Source organism: Ascaphus truei, unplaced genomic scaffold, assembly GCF_040206685.1.
Source record: "Ascaphus truei isolate aAscTru1 unplaced genomic scaffold, aAscTru1.hap1 HAP1_SCAFFOLD_2146, whole genome shotgun sequence".
Classification (NCBI taxonomy): Eukaryota; Metazoa; Chordata; class Amphibia; order Anura; family Ascaphidae; genus Ascaphus; species Ascaphus truei.
Genome location: NW_027455060.1, coordinates 22,501 through 41,075, shown reverse-complemented (window position 1 = coordinate 41,075; position 18,575 = coordinate 22,501). Strand labels below are relative to the sequence as shown.

Genomic DNA, 18,575 nt, shown 5'->3' with positions numbered 1-18,575 from the left:
TTGGCACTCAAAGTGTTACTGACACACAAGGAGGAAGAGGGGATTTGCAGAGTGATGGTGAGAGCATGTCTATGTAAGCCGCTCTGTGGGGTCTCCCCACCCCTTCCCGGTCCCCCGTAACGCTCCCCCCTGGGGGTCACCCCCCACACCCTCCCCACCCCCCGCAGACCCTCCCCAGCCCCCCGCAGACCCTCCCCAGCCCCCCGCAGACCCTCCCCAGCCCCCCGCAGACCCTCCCCAGCCCCCCGCAGACCCTCCCCAGCCCCCCGCAGACCCTCCCCAGCCCCCCGCAGACCCTCCCCAGCCCCCCGCAGACCCTCCCCAGCCCCCCGCAGACCCTCCCCAGCCCCCCGCAGACCCTCCCCAGCCCCCCACAGACCCTCCCCCCGCAGACCCTCCCCAGCCCCCCGCAGACTCCTCACCTCTTGGATTTTTTGGCTGCGCTCGAATATCGCCTGAGCGTCTTTGTCTTTCTCCGTGTCCAAATCGTACGTGGCGGTCGCTCCCATGTCGTCCGGCCCCACGGGTTTCTGGGAAACAGCAGCAGAGTTTGTGATTGGATGTGAGTGTGTGTGTGTGTGTGTGTGTGTGTGTGTGTGTGTGTGTGTGTGTGTGATGGGAGGAGTGAGTGTGTGTGTGTGTGATGGGAGGAGTGTGTGTGTGTGTGTGTGTGTGTGTGTGTGTGTGTGTGTGTGTGTGTGTGTGTGATGGGAGGAGTGAGTGTGTGTGTGATGGGAGGAGTGAGTGTGTGTGTGATGGGAGGAGTGAGTGTGTGTGTGATGGGAGGAGTGAGTGTGTGTGTGATGGGAGTAGTGAGTGTGTGTGTGATGGGAGTAGTGAGTGTGTGTGTGATGGGAGTAGTGAGTGTGTGTGTGATGGGAGGAGTGAGTGTGTGTGATGGGAGGAGTGAGTGTGTGTGTGATGGGAGGAGTGAGTGTGTGTTTGATGGGAGGAGTGAATGTGTGTGTGATGGGAGAAGTGTGTGATGGGAGGGGTGTGTGTGTGATGGGAGAAGTGTGTGATGGGAGGGGTGTGTGTGTGTGTGTGTGTGATGGGAGAAGTGTGTGTGTGTGTGTGATGGGAGGGGTGTGTGTGATGGGAGGAGTGTGTGATGGGAGGGGTGTGTGTGTGTGATGGGAGGAGTGTGTGATGGGAGGGGTGTGTGTGTGATGGGAGAAGTGTGTGATGGGAGGGGGTGTGTGTGTGTGTGTGTGTGTGATGGGAGAAGTGTGTGTGTGTGTGTGTGATGGGAGGGGTGTGTGTGTGTGATGGGAGAAGTGTGTGATGGGAGGGGGGTGTGTGTGTGTGTGTGATGGGAGGGGTGTGTGATGGGAGAAGTGTGTGTGTGTGTGTGATGGGAGAAGTGTGTGTGTGTGTGTGTGATGGGAGAAGTGTGTGTGTGTGTGTGATGGGAGAAGTGTGTGTGTGTGTGATGGGAGAAGTGTGTGTGTGTGTGTGTGTGTGTGTGTGTGTGTGTGTGTGTGTGTGTGATGGGAGGAGTGAGTGAGTGTGTGTGATGGGAGGAGTGAGTGTGTGTGATGGGAGGAGTGAATGTGTGTGTGATGGGAGGAGTGAGTGTGTGTGATGGGAGGAGTGAGTCTGTGTGTGTGTGTGTGAGATGGGAGAAGTGTGTGTGTGTGTGTGTGTGTGTGTGTGTGTGTGTGTGTGTGTGTGTGTGTGTGTGTGTGTGTGTGTGATGGGAGGAGTGAGTGTGTGTGATGGGAGGAGTGAGTGTGTGTGATGGGAGGAGTGAGTGTGTGTGATGGGAGGAGTGAGTCTGTGTGTGTGTGTGATGGGGGGTGTGTGTGTGATGGGAGAAGTGTGTGTGTGTGTGTGTGTTGTGTGTGTGTGTGTGTGTGTGTGTGTGTGTGTGTGTGTGTGTGATGGGAGGAGTGAGTGTGTGTGATGGGAGGAGTGAGTGTGTGTGATGGGAGGAGTGTGTGTGATGGGAGGAGTGAGTGTGTGTGATGGGAGGAGTGAGTGTGTGTGTGTGTGTGTGTGATGGGAGGAGTGAGTGTGTGTGTGTGTGTGTGTGTGTGTGTGTGTGTGTGATGGGAGGAGTGAGTGTGTGTGTGTGTGTGTGTGTGATGGGAGGAGTGAGTGTGTGTGTGTGTGTGATGGGAGGAGTGAATGTGTGTGTGATGGGAGGGGTGTGTGTGGGATGGGTGTGTGTGTGTGTGTGTGTGTGTGTGTGTGTGTGTGTGTGATGGGGGGGTGTCTGTGATGGGAGAAGTGTGTGTGTGTGTGTGTGTGTGTGTGTGTGTGTGTGTGTGTGTGTGTGTGTGTGTGTGTGTGTGTGTGTGTGTGTGTGTGTGTGTGTGTGTGATGGGAGGAGTGTGTGTGTGTGATGGGAGGAGTGAGTGTGTGTGATGGGAGGAGTGAGTGTGTGTGATGGGAGGAGTGAGTGTGTGTGATGGGAGGAGTGAGTGTGTGTGATGGGAGGTGTGAGTGTGTGTGATGGGAGGAGTGAGTGTGTGTGATGGGAGGAGTGAGTGTGTGTGATGGGAGGAGTGTGTGTGTGTGATGGGAGGAGTGTGTGTGTGTGATGGGAGGAGTGTGTGTGTGTGATGGGGGAGTGTGTGTGTGTGTGTGTGTGTGTGTGTGTGTGTGTGTGTGTGTGTGTGTGTGTGTGTGTGTGTGTGTGTGTGTGTGTGTGTGATGGGAGGAGTGAGTGAGTGTGTGTGCAACACACTAGGCTCTGAGTCACACGTAGTTTCATGTGATTGGCCGGGATGCCGCTGAGGATTCTGGGAGGGCCCACGGCTCCTGCAGGGTTCTCACCGCTGAGCGGGTGGATTTGTAGGACACGGTGATCCCCTTCTTCCCCGTCTTCCCCTCCTCCTCCTCACTGCTGCTCCGCCCGTCTCCCGGGGTGTCCTTCACTGTCTGCTTCGTCTGGGACGGAAACACGAAGAGGGGGGGGGGGGAATGTCAAAACCCCACAGGGAGTGTGTCCCTCCCCCCGCAGGGTGACACAGTGACACAGGGAGTGTGTCCCTCCCCCCGCAGGGTGACACAGTGAAACAGGGAGTCTGTCCCTCCCCCCGCAGGGTGACACAGTGACACAGTGAGTGTGTCCCTCCCCCCGCAGGGTGACACAGTGAAACAGGGAGTCTGTCCCTCCCCCCGCAGGGTGACACAGTGACACAGGGAGTCTGTCCCTCCCCCCGCAGGGTGACACAGGGAGTCTGTCCCTCCCCCCGCAGGGTGACACAGTGACACAGGGAGTGTGTCCCTCCCCCCCACAGGGTGACACAGTGACACAGGGAGTGTGTCCCTCCCCCCCCGCAGGGTGACACAGTGACACAGGGAGTCTGTCCCTCCCCCCACAGGGTGACACAGGGAGTCTGCCCCTCCCCCCCGCAGAGTGACACAGGGAGTCTGTCCCTCCACCCACAGGGTGACACAGTGACACAGGGAGTCTGTCCCTCCCATCCGTAGGGTGACACAGTGACACAGGGAGTCTGTCCCTCCCCCCCGCAGGGTGACACAGTGACACAGGAAGTCTGTCCCTCCCCCCCGCAGGGTGACACAGTGAGTGTGTCCCTCCCCCCGCAGGGTGACACAGTGACACAGTGAGTGTGTCCCTCCCCCCGCAGGGTGACACAGTGACACAGGGAGTCTGTCCCTCCCCCCGCAGGGTGACACAGTGACACAGGGAGTCTGTCCCTCCCCCCGCATGGTGACACAGTGACACAGGGAGTCTGTCCCTCCCCCCGCAGGGTGACACAGTGAAACAGGGAGTGTGTCCCTCCCCCCCCCGCAGGGTGACACAGGGAGTCTGTCCCTCCCCCCACAGGGTGACACAGGGAGTCTGCCCCTCCCCCACGCAGGGTGACACGGTGAGTCTGTCCCTCCCCCCACAGGGTGACACAGTGACACAGGGAGTCTGTCCCTCCCCCACGCAGGGTGACACAGTGAGTCTGTCCCTCCCCCCGCAGGGTGACAAGTGACACAGGGAGAAGGGAGCTATGGGACATGGAGTCTGTCCCTCCCCCCGCAGGGTGACACAGTGACACAGACAGAAGGGAGCTATGGGTCATGGAGTCTGTCCCTCCCCCCGCAGGGTGACACAGACAGAAGGGAGCTATGGGACATGGAGTCTGTCCCTCCCCCCGCAGGGTGACACAGTGACACAGGGAGAAGGGAGCTATGGGACATGGAGTCTGGCCTTCCCCCCGCAGGGTGACACAGTGACACAGGGAGAAGGGAGCTATGGGACATGGAGTCTGTCCCTCCCCCCGCAGGATGACACAGTGACACAGGGAGAAGGGAGCTATGGGACATGGAGTCTGTCCCTCCCCCCGCAGGGTGACACAGTGACACAGGGAGAAGGGAGCTATGGGACATGGAGTCTGTTCCTCCCCCCGCAGGGTGACACAGTGACACAGGCAGAAGGGAGCTATGGGACACGGAGTCTGTCCCTCCCCCCGCAGGGTGACACAGTGACACAGTGACACAGGGAGAAGGGAGCTATGGGACATGGAGTCTGTCCCTCCCCCGCAGGGTGACACAGTGACACAGGCAGAAGGGAGCTATGGGACATGGAGTCTGTCCCTCCCCCCGCAGGGTGACACAGTGACACAGACAGAAGGGAGCTATGGGACATGGAGTCTGTCCGTCACCCCGCAGGGTGACACAGTGACACAGGCAGGAGGGAGCTATGGGACACGGAGTCTGTCCCTCCCCCCGCAGGGTGACACAGTGACACAGGCAGAAGGGAGCTATGGGACATGGAGTCTGTCCCTCCCCCCGCAGGGTGACACAGTGACACAGACAGAAGGGAGCTATGGGACATGGAGTCTGTCCCTCCCCCCGCACGGTGACACAGTGACACAGGCAGGAGGGAGCTATGGGACACGGAGTCTGTCCCTCCCCCCGCAGGGTGACACAGTGACACAGGCAGAAGGGAGCTATGGGACATGGAGTATGTCCCTCCCCCCGCAGGGTGACACAGTGACACAGGGAGAAGGGAGCTATGGGACATGGAGTCTGTCCCTCCCCCCGCAGGGTGACACAGTGACACAGGGAGAAGGGAGCTATGGGACATGGAGTCTGTCCCTCCCCCCGCAGGGTGACACAGTGACACAGGCAGAAGGGAGCTATGGGACATGGAGTCTGTCCCTCTCCCCGCAGGGTGACACAGTGGCACAGGCAGAAGGGAGCTATGGGACATGGAGTCTGTCCCTCCCCCCGCAGGGTGACACAGTGACACAGGCAGAAGGGAGCTATGGGACATGGAATCTGTCCCTCCCCCCGCAGGGTGACACAGTGACACAGGCAGAAGGGAGCTATGGGACATGGAGTCTGACCCTCCCCCCGCAGGGTGACACAGTGACACAGGAAGAAGGGAGCTAAGGGACATGGAGTCTGTCCCTCCCCCCGCAGGGTGACACAGTGACACAGGGAGAAGGGAGCTATGGGACATGGAGTCTGTCCCTCCCCCCGCAGGGTGACACAGTGACACAGGGAGAAGGGAGTTTGGGACATGGAGTCTGTCCCTCCCCCCGCAGGGTGACACAGGGAGAAGGGAGCTATGGGACATGGAGTCTGTCCCTCCCCCCGCAGGGTGACACAGTGACACAGGCAGAAGGGAGCTATGGGACATGGAGCCTGTCCCTCCCCCCGCAGGGTGACACAGGGAGAAGGGAGCTATGGGACATGGAGTCTGTCCCTCCCCCCGCAGGGTGACACAGTGACACAGGCAGAAGGGAGCTATGGGACATGGAGTCTGTCCCTCCCCCCGCAGGGTGACACAGTGACACAGGGAGAAGGGAGCTATGGGACATGGAGTCTGTCCCTCCCCCTGCAGGGTGACACAGTGACACAGACAGAAGGGAGCTATGGGACATTGAGTCTGTCCCTCCCCCCGCAGGGTGACAGTGACACAGACAGAAGGGAGCTATGGGACACGGAGTGTGTCCCTCCCCCCCCCCCAGGGTGACACAGGGAGAAGGGAGCTATGGGACACGGAGTCTGTCCCTCCCCCCGCAGGGTGACACAGTGACACAGACAGAAGGGAGCTATGGGACATGGAGTCTGTCCCTCCCCCCGCAGGGTGACACAGTGACACAGGGAAAAGGAGCTATGGGACATGGAGTCTGTCCCTCCCCCCGCAGGGTGACACAGTGACACAGACAGAAGGGAGCTATGGGACATGGAGTCTGTCCCTCCCCCCGCAGGGTGACACAGTGACACAGACAGAAGGGAGCTATGGGACATGGAGTCTGTCCCTCCCCCCGCAGGGTGACACAGTGACAAAGGGAGAAGGGAGCTATGGGACATGGAGTCTGTCCCTCCCTCCGCAGGGTGACACAGTGACACAAGGAGAAGGGAGCTATGGGACATGGAGTCTGTCCCTCCCCCCACAGGGTGACACAGTGACACAGGGAGAAGGGAGCTATGGGACATGCGGTCTGTCCCTCCCCCCGCAGGGTGACACAGGGAGAAGGGAGCTATGGGACACGGAGTCTGTCCCTCCCCCCGCAGGGTGACACAGTGACACAGGGAGAAGGGAGCTATGGGATATGGAGTCTGTCCCTCCCCCCGCAGGGTGACACAGTGACACAGACAGAAGGGAGCTATGGGACATGGAGTCTGTTCCTCCCCCCGCAGGGTGACACAGTGACACAGACAGAAGGGAGCTATGGGACATGGAGTCTGTCCCTCCCCCCGCAGGGTGACACAGTGACACAGACAGAAGGGAGCTATGGGACATGGAGTCTGTCCCTCCCCCCGCAGGGTGACACAGTGACACAGGGAGAAGGGAGCTATGGGACATGGAGTCTGTTCCTCCCCCCGCAGGGTGACACAGTGACACAGACAGAAGGGAGCTATGGGACATGAAGTCTGTCCCTCCCCCCGCAGGGTGACACAGTGACACAGGGAGAAGGGAGCTATGGGATATGGAGTCTGTCCCTCCCCCCGCAGGGTGACACAGTGACACAGACAGAAGGGAGCTATGGGACATGGAGTCTGTTCCTCCCCCCGCAGGGTGACACAGTGACACAGGGAGAAGGGAGCTATGGGATATGGAGTCTGTCCCTCCCCCCGCAGGGTGACACAGTGACACAGACAGAAGGGAGCTATGGGACATGGAGTCTGTTCCTCCCCCCGCAGGGTGACACAGTGACACAGACAGAAGGGAGCTATGGGACATGGAGTCTGTCCCTCCCCCCGCAGGGTGACACAGTGACACAGGGAGAAGGGAGCTATGGGACATGGAGTCTGTTCCTCCCCCCGCAGGGTGACACAGTGACACAGACAGAAGGGAGCTATGGGACATGAAGTCTGTCCCTCCCCCCGCAGGGTGACACAGTGACACAGGGAGAAGGGAGCTATGGGATATGGAGTCTGTCCCTCCACCCGCAGGGTGACACAGTGATACAGACAGAAGGGAGCTATGGGACATGGAGTCTGTCCCTCCCCCCGCAGGGTGACACAGTGACACAGACAGAAGGGAGCTATGGGACATGGAGTCTGTCTCTCCCCCCGCAGGGTGACACAGGGACACAGACAGAAGGGAGCTATGGGACATGGAGTCTGTCCCTCCCCCCGCAGGGTGACACAGTGACACAGGCAGAAGGGAGCTATGGGACATGGAGTCTGTCCCTCCCCCCGCAGGGTGACACAGTGACACAGGCAGAAGGGAGCTATGGGACATGGAGTCTGTCCCTCCCCCCACAGGGTGACACAGTGGCACAGGGAGAAGGGAGCTATGGGACACGGAGTCTGTCCCTCCCCCCGCAGGGTGACACAGTGACACAGGCAGAAGGGAGCTATGGGACACGGAGTCTGTCCCTCCCCTCGCAGGGTGACACAGTGACACAAGGAGAAGGGAGCTATGGGACATGGAGTCTGTCCCTCCCCCCGCAGGGTGACACAGTGACACAGACAGGAGGGAGCTATGGGACATGGAGTCTGTCCCTCCCCCCGCAGGGTGACACAGTGACACAGGCAGAAGGGAGCTATGGGACATGGAGTCTGTCCCTCCCCCCGCAGGGTGACACAGTGACACAGGGAGAAGGGAGCTATGGGACATGGAGTCTGTCCCTCCCCCCGCAGGGTGACACAGTGACACAGGCAGGAGGGAGCTATGGGACATGGAGTCTGTCCCTCCCCCCGCTGGGTGACACAGACAGAAGGGAGCTATGGGACATGGAGTCTGTCCCTCCCCCCGCAGGGTGACACAGTGACACAGGCAGAAGGGAGCTATGGGACATGGAGTCTGTCCCTCCCCCCGCAGGGTGACACAGTGACACAGGGAGAAGGGAGCTATGGGACATGGAGTCTGTCCCTCCCCCCGCAGGGTGACACAGTGACAAGGGAGCTATGGGACATGGAGTCTGTCCCTCCCCCCCGCAGGGTGACACAGTGACACAGGGAGAAGGGAGCTATGGGACATGGAGTCTGTCCCTCCCCCTGCAGGGTGACACAGTGACACAGGGAGAAGGGAGCTATGGGACATGGAGTCTGTCCCTCCCCCCGCAGGGTGACACAGTGACACAGGGAGAAGGGAGCTATGGGACATGGGGTCTGTCCCTCCCCCCGCAGGGTGACACAGTGACACAGTGACACAGGAAGGGAGCTATGGGACATGGAGACTGTCCCTCCCCCCGCAGGGTGACACAGTGACACAGACAGAAGGGAGCTATGGGACATGGAGTCTGTCCCTCCCCCCGCAGGGTGACACAGTGACACAGACAGAAGGGAGCTATGGGACATGGAGTCTGTCCCTCCCCCCGCAGGGTGACACAGTGACACAGACAGAAGGGAGCTATGGGACATGGAGTCTGTTCCTCCCCCCGCAGGGTGACACAGTGACACAGGGAGAAGGGAGCTATGGGACATGGAGTCTGTCCCTCCCCCCGCAGGGTGACACAGTGACACAGAGAGAAGGGAGCTATGGGACATGGGGTCTGTCCCTCCCCCCGCAGGGTGACACAGTGACACAGGGAGAAGGGAGCTATGGGACATGGAGTCTGTCCCTCCCCCCGCAGGGTGACACAGTGACACAGGGAGAAGGAAGCTATGGGATATGGAGTCTGTCCCTCCACCCGCAGGGTGACACAGTGACACAGGCAGGAGGGAGCTATGGGACATGAAGTCTGTCCCTCCCCCCGCAGGGTGACACAGTGACACAGGGAGAAGGAAGCTATGGGATATGGAGTCTGTCCCTCCACCCGCAGGGTGACACAGTGACACAGGCAGGAGGGAGCTATGGGACATGGAGTCTGTCCCTCCCCCCGCAGGGTGACACAGTGACACAGACAGAAGGGAGCTATGGGACATGGAGACTGTCCCTCCCCTGCAGGGTGACACAGTGACACAGGGAGAAAGGAGCTATGGGACATGGAGTCTGTCCCCCCCCCCCCCCCGCAGGGTGACACAGTGACACAGGGAGAAGGGAGCTATGGGACATGGAGTCTGTCCCTCCCCCCGCAGGGTGACACAGTGACACAGGAAGAAGGGAGCTATGGGACATGGAGACTGTCCCTCCCCCCGCAGGGTGACACAGGGACACAGACAGAAGGGAGCTTTGGGTCATGGAGTCTGTCCCTCCCCCCGCAGGGTGACACAGTGACACAGGCAGAAGGGAGCTATGGGACATGGAGTCTGTCCCTCCCCCCGCAGGGTGACACAGTGACACAGGCAGAAGGGAGCTATGGGACATGGAGTCTGTCCCTCCCCCCGCAGGGTGACACAGTGGCACAGGGAGAAGGGAGCTATGGGACACGGAGTCTGTCCCTCCCCCCGCAGGGTGACACAGTGACACAGACAGGAGGGAGCTATGGGACATGGAGTCTGTCCCTCCCCCCGCAGGGTGACACAGTGACACAGGGAGAAGGGAGCTATGGGACATGGAGTCTGTCCCTCCCCCCGCAGGGTGACACAGTGACACAGGGAGAAGGGAGTTTGGGACATGGAGTCTGTCCCTCCCCCCGCAGGGTGACACAGGGAGAAGGGAGCTATGGGACATGGAGTCTGTCCCTCCCCCCGCAGGGTGACACAGTGACACAGGCAGAAGGGAGCTATGGGACATGGAGCCTGTCCCTCCCCCCGCAGGGTGACACAGGGAGAAGGGAGCTATGGGACATGGAGTCTGTCCCTCCCCCCGCAGGGTGACACAGTGACACAGGCAGAAGGGAGCTATGGGACATGGAGTCTGTCCCTCCCCCCGCAGGGTGACACAGTGACACAGGGAGAAGGGAGCTATGGGACATGGAGTCTGTCCCTCCCCCTGCAGGGTGACACAGTGACACAGACAGAAGGGAGCTATGGGACATTGAGTCTGTCCCTCCCCCCGCAGGGTGACAGTGACACAGACAGAAGGGAGCTATGGGACACGGAGTGTGTCCCTCCCCCCCCCCAGGGTGACACAGGGAGAAGGGAGCTATGGGACACGGAGTCTGTCCCTCCCCCCGCAGGGTGACACAGTGACACAGACAGAAGGGAGCTATGGGACATGGAGTCTGTCCCTCCCCCCGCAGGGTGACACAGTGACACAGGGAAAAGGAGCTATGGGACATGGAGTCTGTCCCTCCCCCCGCAGGGTGACACAGTGACACAGACAGAAGGGAGCTATGGGACATGGAGTCTGTCCCTCCCCCCGCAGGGTGACACAGTGACACAGACAGAAGGGAGCTATGGGACATGGAGTCTGTCCCTCCCCCCGCAGGGTGACACAGTGACAAAGGGAGAAGGGAGCTATGGGACATGGAGTCTGTCCCTCCCTCCGCAGGGTGACACAGTGACACAAGGAGAAGGGAGCTATGGGACATGGAGTCTGTCCCTCCCCCCACAGGGTGACACAGTGACACAGGGAGAAGGGAGCTATGGGACATGGAGTCTGTTCCTCCCCCCGCAGGGTGACACAGTGACACAGACAGAAGGGAGCTATGGGACATGAAGTCTGTCCCTCCCCCCGCAGGGTGACACAGTGACACAGACAGAAGGGAGCTATGGGACATGGAGTCTGTCCCTCCCCCCGCAGGGTGACACAGTGACACAGGGAGAAGGGAGCTATGGGACATGGAGTCTGTTCCTCCCCCCGCAGGGTGACACAGTGACACAGACAGAAGGGAGCTATGGGACATGAAGTCTGTCCCTCCCCCCGCAGGGTGACACAGTGACACAGGGAGAAGGGAGCTATGGGATATGGAGTCTGTCCCTCCCCCCGCAGGGTGACACAGTGACACAGACAGAAGGGAGCTATGGGACATGGAGTCTGTTCCTCCCCCGCAGGGTGACACAGTGACACAGGGAGAAGGGAGCTATGGGATATGGAGTCTGTCCCTCCCCCCGCAGGGTGACACAGTGACACAGACAGAAGGGAGCTATGGGACATGGAGTCTGTTCCTCCCCCCGCAGGGTGACACAGTGACACAGACAGAAGGGAGCTATGGGACATGGAGTCTGTCCCTCCCCCCGCAGGGTGACACAGTGACACAGGGAGAAGGGAGCTATGGGACATGGAGTCTGTCCCTCCCCCCGCAGGGTGACACAGTGACACAGGGAGAAGGGAGCTATGGGACATGGAGTCTGTTCCTCCCCCCGCAGGGTGACACAGTGACACAGACAGAAGGGAGCTATGGGACATGAAGTCTGTCCCTCCCCCCGCAGGGTGACACAGTGACACAGGGAGAAGGGAGCTATGGGATATGGAGTCTGTCCCTCCACCCGCAGGGTGACACAGTGATACAGACAGAAGGGAGCTATGGGACATGGAGTCTGTCCCTCCCCCCGCAGGGTGACACAGTGACACAGACAGAAGGGAGCTATGGGACATGGAGTCTGTCTCTCCCCCCGCAGGGTGACACAGGGAAACAGACAGAAGGGAGCTATGGGACATGGAGTCTGTCCCTCCCCCCGCAGGGTGACACAGTGACACAGGCAGAAGGGAGCTATGGGACATGGAGTCTGTCCCTCCCCCCGCAGGGTGACACAGTGACACAGGCAGAAGGGAGCTATGGGACATGGAGTCTGTCCCTCCCCCCACAGGGTGACACAGTGGCACAGGGAGAAGGGAGCTAAGGGACACGGAGTCTGTCCCTCCCCCCGCAGGGTGACACAGTGACACAGGCAGAAGGGAGCTATGGGACACGGAGTCTGTCCCTCCCCTCGCAGGGTGACACAGTGACACAAGGGAGCTATGGGACATGGAGTCTGTCCCTCCCCCCGCAGGGTGACACAGTGACACAGACAGGAGGGAGCTATGGGACATGGAGTCTGTCCCTCCCCCCGCAGGGTGACACAGTGACACAGGCAGAAGGGAGCTATGGGACATGGAGTCTGTCCCTCCCCCCGCAGGGTGACACAGTGACACAGGGAGAAGGGAGCTATGGGACATGGAGTCTGTCCCTCCCCCCGCAGGGTGACACAGTGACACAGGCAGGAGGGAGCTATGGGACATGGAGTCTGTCCCTCCCCCCGCTGGGTGACACAGACAGAAGGGAGCTATGGGACATGGAGTCTGTCCCTCCCCCCGCAGGGTGACACAGTGACACAGGCAGAAGGGAGCTATGGGACATGGAGTCTGTCCCTCCCCCCGCAGGGTGACACAGTGACACAGGGAGAAGGGAGCTATGGGACATGGAGTCTGTCCCTCCCCCCGCAGGGTGACACAGTGACAAGGGAGCTATGGGACATGGAGTCTGTCCCTCCCCCCCGCAGGGTGACACAGTGACACAGGGAGAAGGGAGCTATGGGACATGGAGTCTGTCCCTCCCCCTGCAGGGTGACACAGTGACACAGGGAGAAGGGAGCTATGGGACATGGAGTCTGTCCCTCCCCCCGCAGGGTGACACAGTGACACAGGGAGAAGGGAGCTATGGGACATGGGGTCTGTCCCTCCCCCCGCAGGGTGACACAGTGACACAGTGACACAGGAAGGGAGCTATGGGACATGGAGTCTGTCCCTCCCCCGCAGGGTGACACAGTGACACAGACAGAAGGGAGCTATGGGACATGGAGTCTGTTCCTCCCCCCGCAGGGTGACACAGTGACACAGGGAGAAGGGAGCTATGGGACATGGGGTCTGTCCCTCCCCCCGCAGGGTGACACAGTGACACAGACAGAAGGGAGCTATGGGACATGGAGTCTGTCCCTCCCCCCGCAGGGTGACACAGTGACACAGACAGAAGGGAGCTATGGGACATGGAGTCTGTCCCTCCCCCCGCAGGGTGACACAGTGACACAGGGAGAAGGGAGCTATGGGACATGGAGTCTGTCCCTCCCCCCGCAGGGTGACACAGTGACACAGACAGAAGGGAGCTATGGGACATGGAGTCTGTTCCTCCCCCCGCAGGGTGACACAGTGACACAGGGAGAAGGGAGCTATGGGACATGGGGTCTGTCCCTCCCCCCGCAGGGTGACACAGTGACACAGGGAGAAGGGAGCTATGGGACATGGAGTCTGTCCCTCCCCCCGCAGGGTGACACAGTGACACAGGGAGAAGGAAGCTATGGGATATGGAGTCTGTCCCTCCACCCGCAGGGTGACACAGTGACACAGGCAGGAGGGAGCTATGGGACATGAAGTCTGTCCCTCCCCCCGCAGGGTGACACAGTGACACAGGGAGAAGGAAGCTATGGGATATGGAGTCTGTCCCTCCACCCGCAGGGTGACACAGTGACACAGGCAGGAGGGAGCTATGGGACATGGAGTCTGTCCCTCCCCCCGCAGGGTGACACAGTGACACAGACAGAAGGGAGCTATGGGACATGGAGACTGTCCCTCCCCTGCAGGGTGACACAGTGACACAGGGAGAAAGGAGCTATGGGACATGGAGTCTGTCCCCCCCCCCCCCCCGCAGGGTGACACAGTGACACAGGGAGAAGGGAGCTATGGGACATGGAGTCTGTCCCTCCCCCCGCAGGGTGACACAGTGACACAGGAAGAAGGGAGCTATGGGACATGGAGACTGTCCCTCCCCCCGCAGGGTGACACAGGGACACAGACAGAAGGGAGCTTTGGGACATGGAGTCTGTCCCTCCCCCCGCAGGGTGACACAGTGACACAGGCAGAAGGGAGCTATGGGACATGGAGTCTGTCCCTCCCCCCGCAGGGTGACACAGTGACACAGGCAGAAGGGAGCTATGGGACATGGAGTCTGTCCCTCCCCCCACAGGGTGACACAGTGGCACAGGGAGAAGGGAGCTATGGGACACGGAGTCTGTCCCTCCCCCCGCAGGGTGACACAGTGACACAGACAGGAGGGAGCTATGGGACATGGAGTCTGTCCCTCCCCCCGCAGGGTGACACAGTGACACAGGCTGAAGGAAGCTATGGGACATGGAGTCTGTCCCTCCCCCCGCAGGGTGACACAGTGACACAGGGAGAAGGGAGCTATGGGACATGGAGTCTGTCCCTCCCCCCACAGGGTGACACAGTGGCACATGAAGAAGGGAGCTATGGGACATGGAGTCTGTCCCTCCCCCCGCAGGGTGACACAGTGACACAGACAGGAGGGAGCTATGGGACATGGAGTCTGTCCCTCCCCCCGCAGGGTGACACAGTGACACAGGCTGAAGGGAGCTATGGGACATGGAGTCTGTCCCTCCCCCCGCAGGGTGACACAGTGACACAGGGAGAAGGGAGCTATGGGACATGGAGTCTGTCCCTCCCCCCGCAGGGTGACACAGTGACACAGGCAGGAGGGAGCTATGGGACATGGAGTCTGTCCCTCCCCCCGCTGGGTGACACAGACAGAAGGGAGCTATGGGACATGGAGTCTGTCCCTCCCCCCGCAGGGTGACACAGTGACACAGGCAGAAGGGAGCTATGGGACATGGAGTCTGTCCCTCCCCCCGCAGGGTGACACAGTGACACAGGGAGAAGGGAGCTATGGGACATGGAGTCTGTCCCTCGCCCCGCAGGGTGACACAGTGACAAGGGAGCTATGGGACATGGAGTCTGTCCCTCCCCCCCGCAGGGTGACACAGTGACACAGGGAGAAGGGAGCTATGGGACATGGAGTCTGTCCCTCCCCCTGCAGGGTGATACAGTGACACAGGGAGAAGGGAGCTATGGGACATGGAGTCTGTCCCTCCCCCCGCAGGGTGACACAGTGACACAGGGAGAAGGGAGCTATGGGACATGGAGTCTGTCCCTCCCCCCGCAGGGTGACACAGTGACACAGGGAGAAGGGAGCTATGGGACATGGGGTCTGTCCCTCCCCCCGCAGGGTGACACAGTGACACAGACAGAAGGGAGCTATGGGACATGGAGACTGTCCCTCCCCTGCAGGGTGACACAGTGACACAGGCAGAAGGGAGCTATGGGACATGGGGTCTGTCCCTCCCCCCGCAGGGTGACACAGTGACACAGGGAGAAAGGAGCTATGGGACATGGAGTCTGTCCCCCCCCCCCCGCAGGGTGACACAGTGACACAGGGAGAAGGGAGCTATGGGACATGGAGTCTGTCCCTCCCCCCGCAGGGTGACACAGTGACACAGGGAGACGGGAGCTATGGGACATGGAGTCTGTCCCTCCCCCCCGCAGGGTGACACAGGGAGAAGGGAGCTATGGGACATGGAGTCTGTCCCTCCCCCAGCAGGGTGACACAGTGACACAGGGAGAAGGGAGCTATGGGACATGGAGTCTGTCCCTCCCCCCGCAGGGTGACACAGTGATACAGGAAGAAGGGAGCTATGGGACATGGAGACTGTCCCTCCCCCCGCAGGGTGACACAGTGACACAGACAGAAGGGAGCTATGGGACATGGAGTCTGTCCCTCCCCCCGCAGGGTGACACAGTGACACAGGGAGAAGGGAGCTATGGGACGTGGAGTCTGTCCCTCCCCCCGCAGGGTGACACAGTGACACAGGGAGACGGGAGCTATGGGACATGGAGTCTGTCCCTCCCCACCGCAGGGTGACACAGGGAGAAGGGAGCTATGGGACACGGAGTCTGTCCCTCCCCCCGCAGGGTGACACAGTGACACAGGCAGAAGGGAGCTATGGGACATGGAGTCTGTCCCTCCCCCCGCAGGGTGACACAGTGACACAGGGAGAAGGGAGCTATGGGACATGGAGTCTGTCCCTCGCCCCGCAGGGTGACACAGTGACACAGGGAGAAGGGAGCTATGGGACATGGAGTCTGTCCCTCCCCCCCGCAGGGTGACACAGTGACACAGGGAGAAGGGAGCTATGGGACATGGAGTCTGTCCCTCCCCCTGCAGGGTGACACAGTGACACAGGGAGAAGGGAGCTATGGGACATGGAGTCTGTCCCTCCCCCCGCAGGGTGACACAGTGACACAGGGAGAAGGGAGCTATGGGACATGGGGTCTGTCCCTCCCCCCGCAGGGTGACACAGTGACAGTGACACAGGAAGGGAGCTATGGGACATGGAGACTGTCCCTCCCCCCGCAGGGTGACACAGTGACACAGACAGAAGGGAGCTATGGGACATGGAGTCTGTCCCTCCCCCCGCAGGGTGACACAGTGACACAGACAGAAGGGAGCTATGGGACATGGAGTCTGTCCCTCCCCCCGCAGGGTGACACAGTGACACAGGGAGAAGGGAGCTATGGGACATGGGGTCTGTCCCTCCCCCCGCAGGGTGACACAGTGACACAGTGACAAGGGAGCTATGGGACATGGAGCCTGTCCCTCCCCCCGCAGGGCGACACAGACAGAAGGGAGCTATGGGACATGGAGTCTGTCCCCCCCCCCCCCCCCCGCAGGGTGACACAATGACACAGACAGAAGGGAGCTATGGGACATGGAGTCTGTCCGTCCCCCCGCAGGGTGACACAGTGACACAGGCAGAAGGGAGATATGGGACATGGAGTCTGTCCCCCCCCCCCCCCCCGCAGGGTGACACAATGACACAGACAGAAGGGAGCTATGGGACATGGAGACTGTCCCTCCCCCCGCAGGGTGACACAGTGACAAGGGAGCTATGGGACATGGAGCCTGTCCCTCCCCCCGCAGGGCGACACAGACAGAAGGGAGCTATGGGACATGGAGTCTGTCCCTCCCCCCGCAGGGTGACACAGTGACACAGACAGAAGGGAGCTATGGGACATGGAGACTGTCCCTCCCCCCGCAGGGTGACACAGTGACACAGGGAGAAGGGAGCTATGGGACATGGAGTCTGTCCCTCCCCCCGCAGGGTGACACAGTGACACAGGCAGAAGGGAGCTATGGGACATGGAGTCTGTCCCTCCCCCCCCAGGGTGACACAGTGACACAGGGAGAAGGGAGCTATGGGACACGGAGTCTGTCCCTCCCCCCGCAGGGTGACACAGTGACACAGGGAGACGGGAGCTATGGGACATGGAGTCTGTCCCTCCCCCCCGCAGGGTGACACAGTGACACAGGCAGAAGGGAGCTATGGGACATGGAGTCTGTCCCCCCCCCCCCCCGCAGGGTGACACAGTGACACAGGGAGAAGGGAGCTATGGGACATGGAGTCTGTCCCTCCCCCCGCAGGGTGACACAGTGACACAGGGAGAAAGGAGCTATGGGACACGGAGTCTGTCCCTCCCCCCGCAGGATGACACAGTGACACAGGAAGAAGGGAGCTATGGGACATGGAGACTGTCCCTCCCCCCGCAGGGTGACACAGTGACACAGGCAGAAGGGAGCTATGGGACATGGAGTCTGTCCCTCCCCCCGCAGGGTGACACAGGGAGAAGGGAGCTATGGGACATGGAGTATGTCCCTCCCCCTGCAGGGTGACACAGACAGAAGGGAGCTATGGGACATGGAGTCTGTCCCTCCACCCGCAGGGTGACACAGTGAGACAGGGAGAAGGGAGCTATGGGACACGGAGTCTGTCCCTCCCCCCGCAGTGTGACACAGTGACACAGGAAGAAGGGAGCTATGGGACATGGAGACTGTCCCTCCCCCCGCAGGGTGACACAGTGACACAGGCAGAAGGGAGCTATGGGACATGGAGTCTGTCCCTCCCCCTGCAGGGTGACACAGTGACACAGACAGAAGGGAGCTATGGGACATGGAGTCTGTCCCTCCCCCCGCAGGGTGACACAGTGACACAAACAGAAGGGAGCTATGGGACATGGAGTCTGTCCCTCCCCCCGCAGGGTGACACAGTGACACAGGCAGAAGGGAGCTATGGGATATGGAGTCTGTCCCCCCCCCCCCCCCCGCAGGGTGACACAGTGACACATAGACAGAAGGGAGCTATGGGACATGGGGTCTGTCCCTCCCCCCGCAGGGTGACACAGTGACACAGGGAGAAGGGGGCTATGGGACATGGAGTCTGTCCCTCCCCCCGCAGGGTGACACAGGCAGAAGGGAGCTATGGGACATGGAGTCTGTCCCTCCCCCCGCAGGGTGACACAGTGACACAGACAGAAGGGAGCTATGGGACATGGAGTCTGTCCCTCCCCCGCAGGGTGACACAGGCAGAAGGGAGCTATGGGACATGGAGTCTGTCCCTCCCCCCGCAGGGTGACACAGTGACACAGGCAGAAGGGAGCTATGGGACATGGAGTCTGTCCCTCCCCCCGCAGGGTGACACAGTGACACAGACAGAAGGGAGCTATGGGACATGGAGTCTGTGTCCCCCCCCCCCCCGCAGGGTGACACAGTGACACAGGCAGA

At 60.8% G+C, this 18,575-nt stretch overlaps 1 protein-coding gene across 1 annotated transcript in view; it reads right to left on the bottom strand.

The window, feature by feature from the left end:
• Positions 1-422: 422 nt before the first annotated feature.
• The window catches only part of LOC142477494 (E3 ubiquitin-protein ligase RNF113A-like), a gene marked incomplete at its 3' end in the record, with an annotated part of 21,972 nt that continues 3,819 nt past the window's right edge, over positions 423-18,575 (bottom strand). The window contains exons 3-4 of the mRNA XM_075582302.1: positions 2,782-2,895; positions 423-530 (exon numbers count right to left, since the gene is read on the bottom strand). Of these exons, the coding sequence (XP_075438417.1) occupies positions 423-530; positions 2,782-2,895 (222 nt within the window). The remainder of the gene's footprint in view (positions 531-2,781; positions 2,896-18,575) is intronic.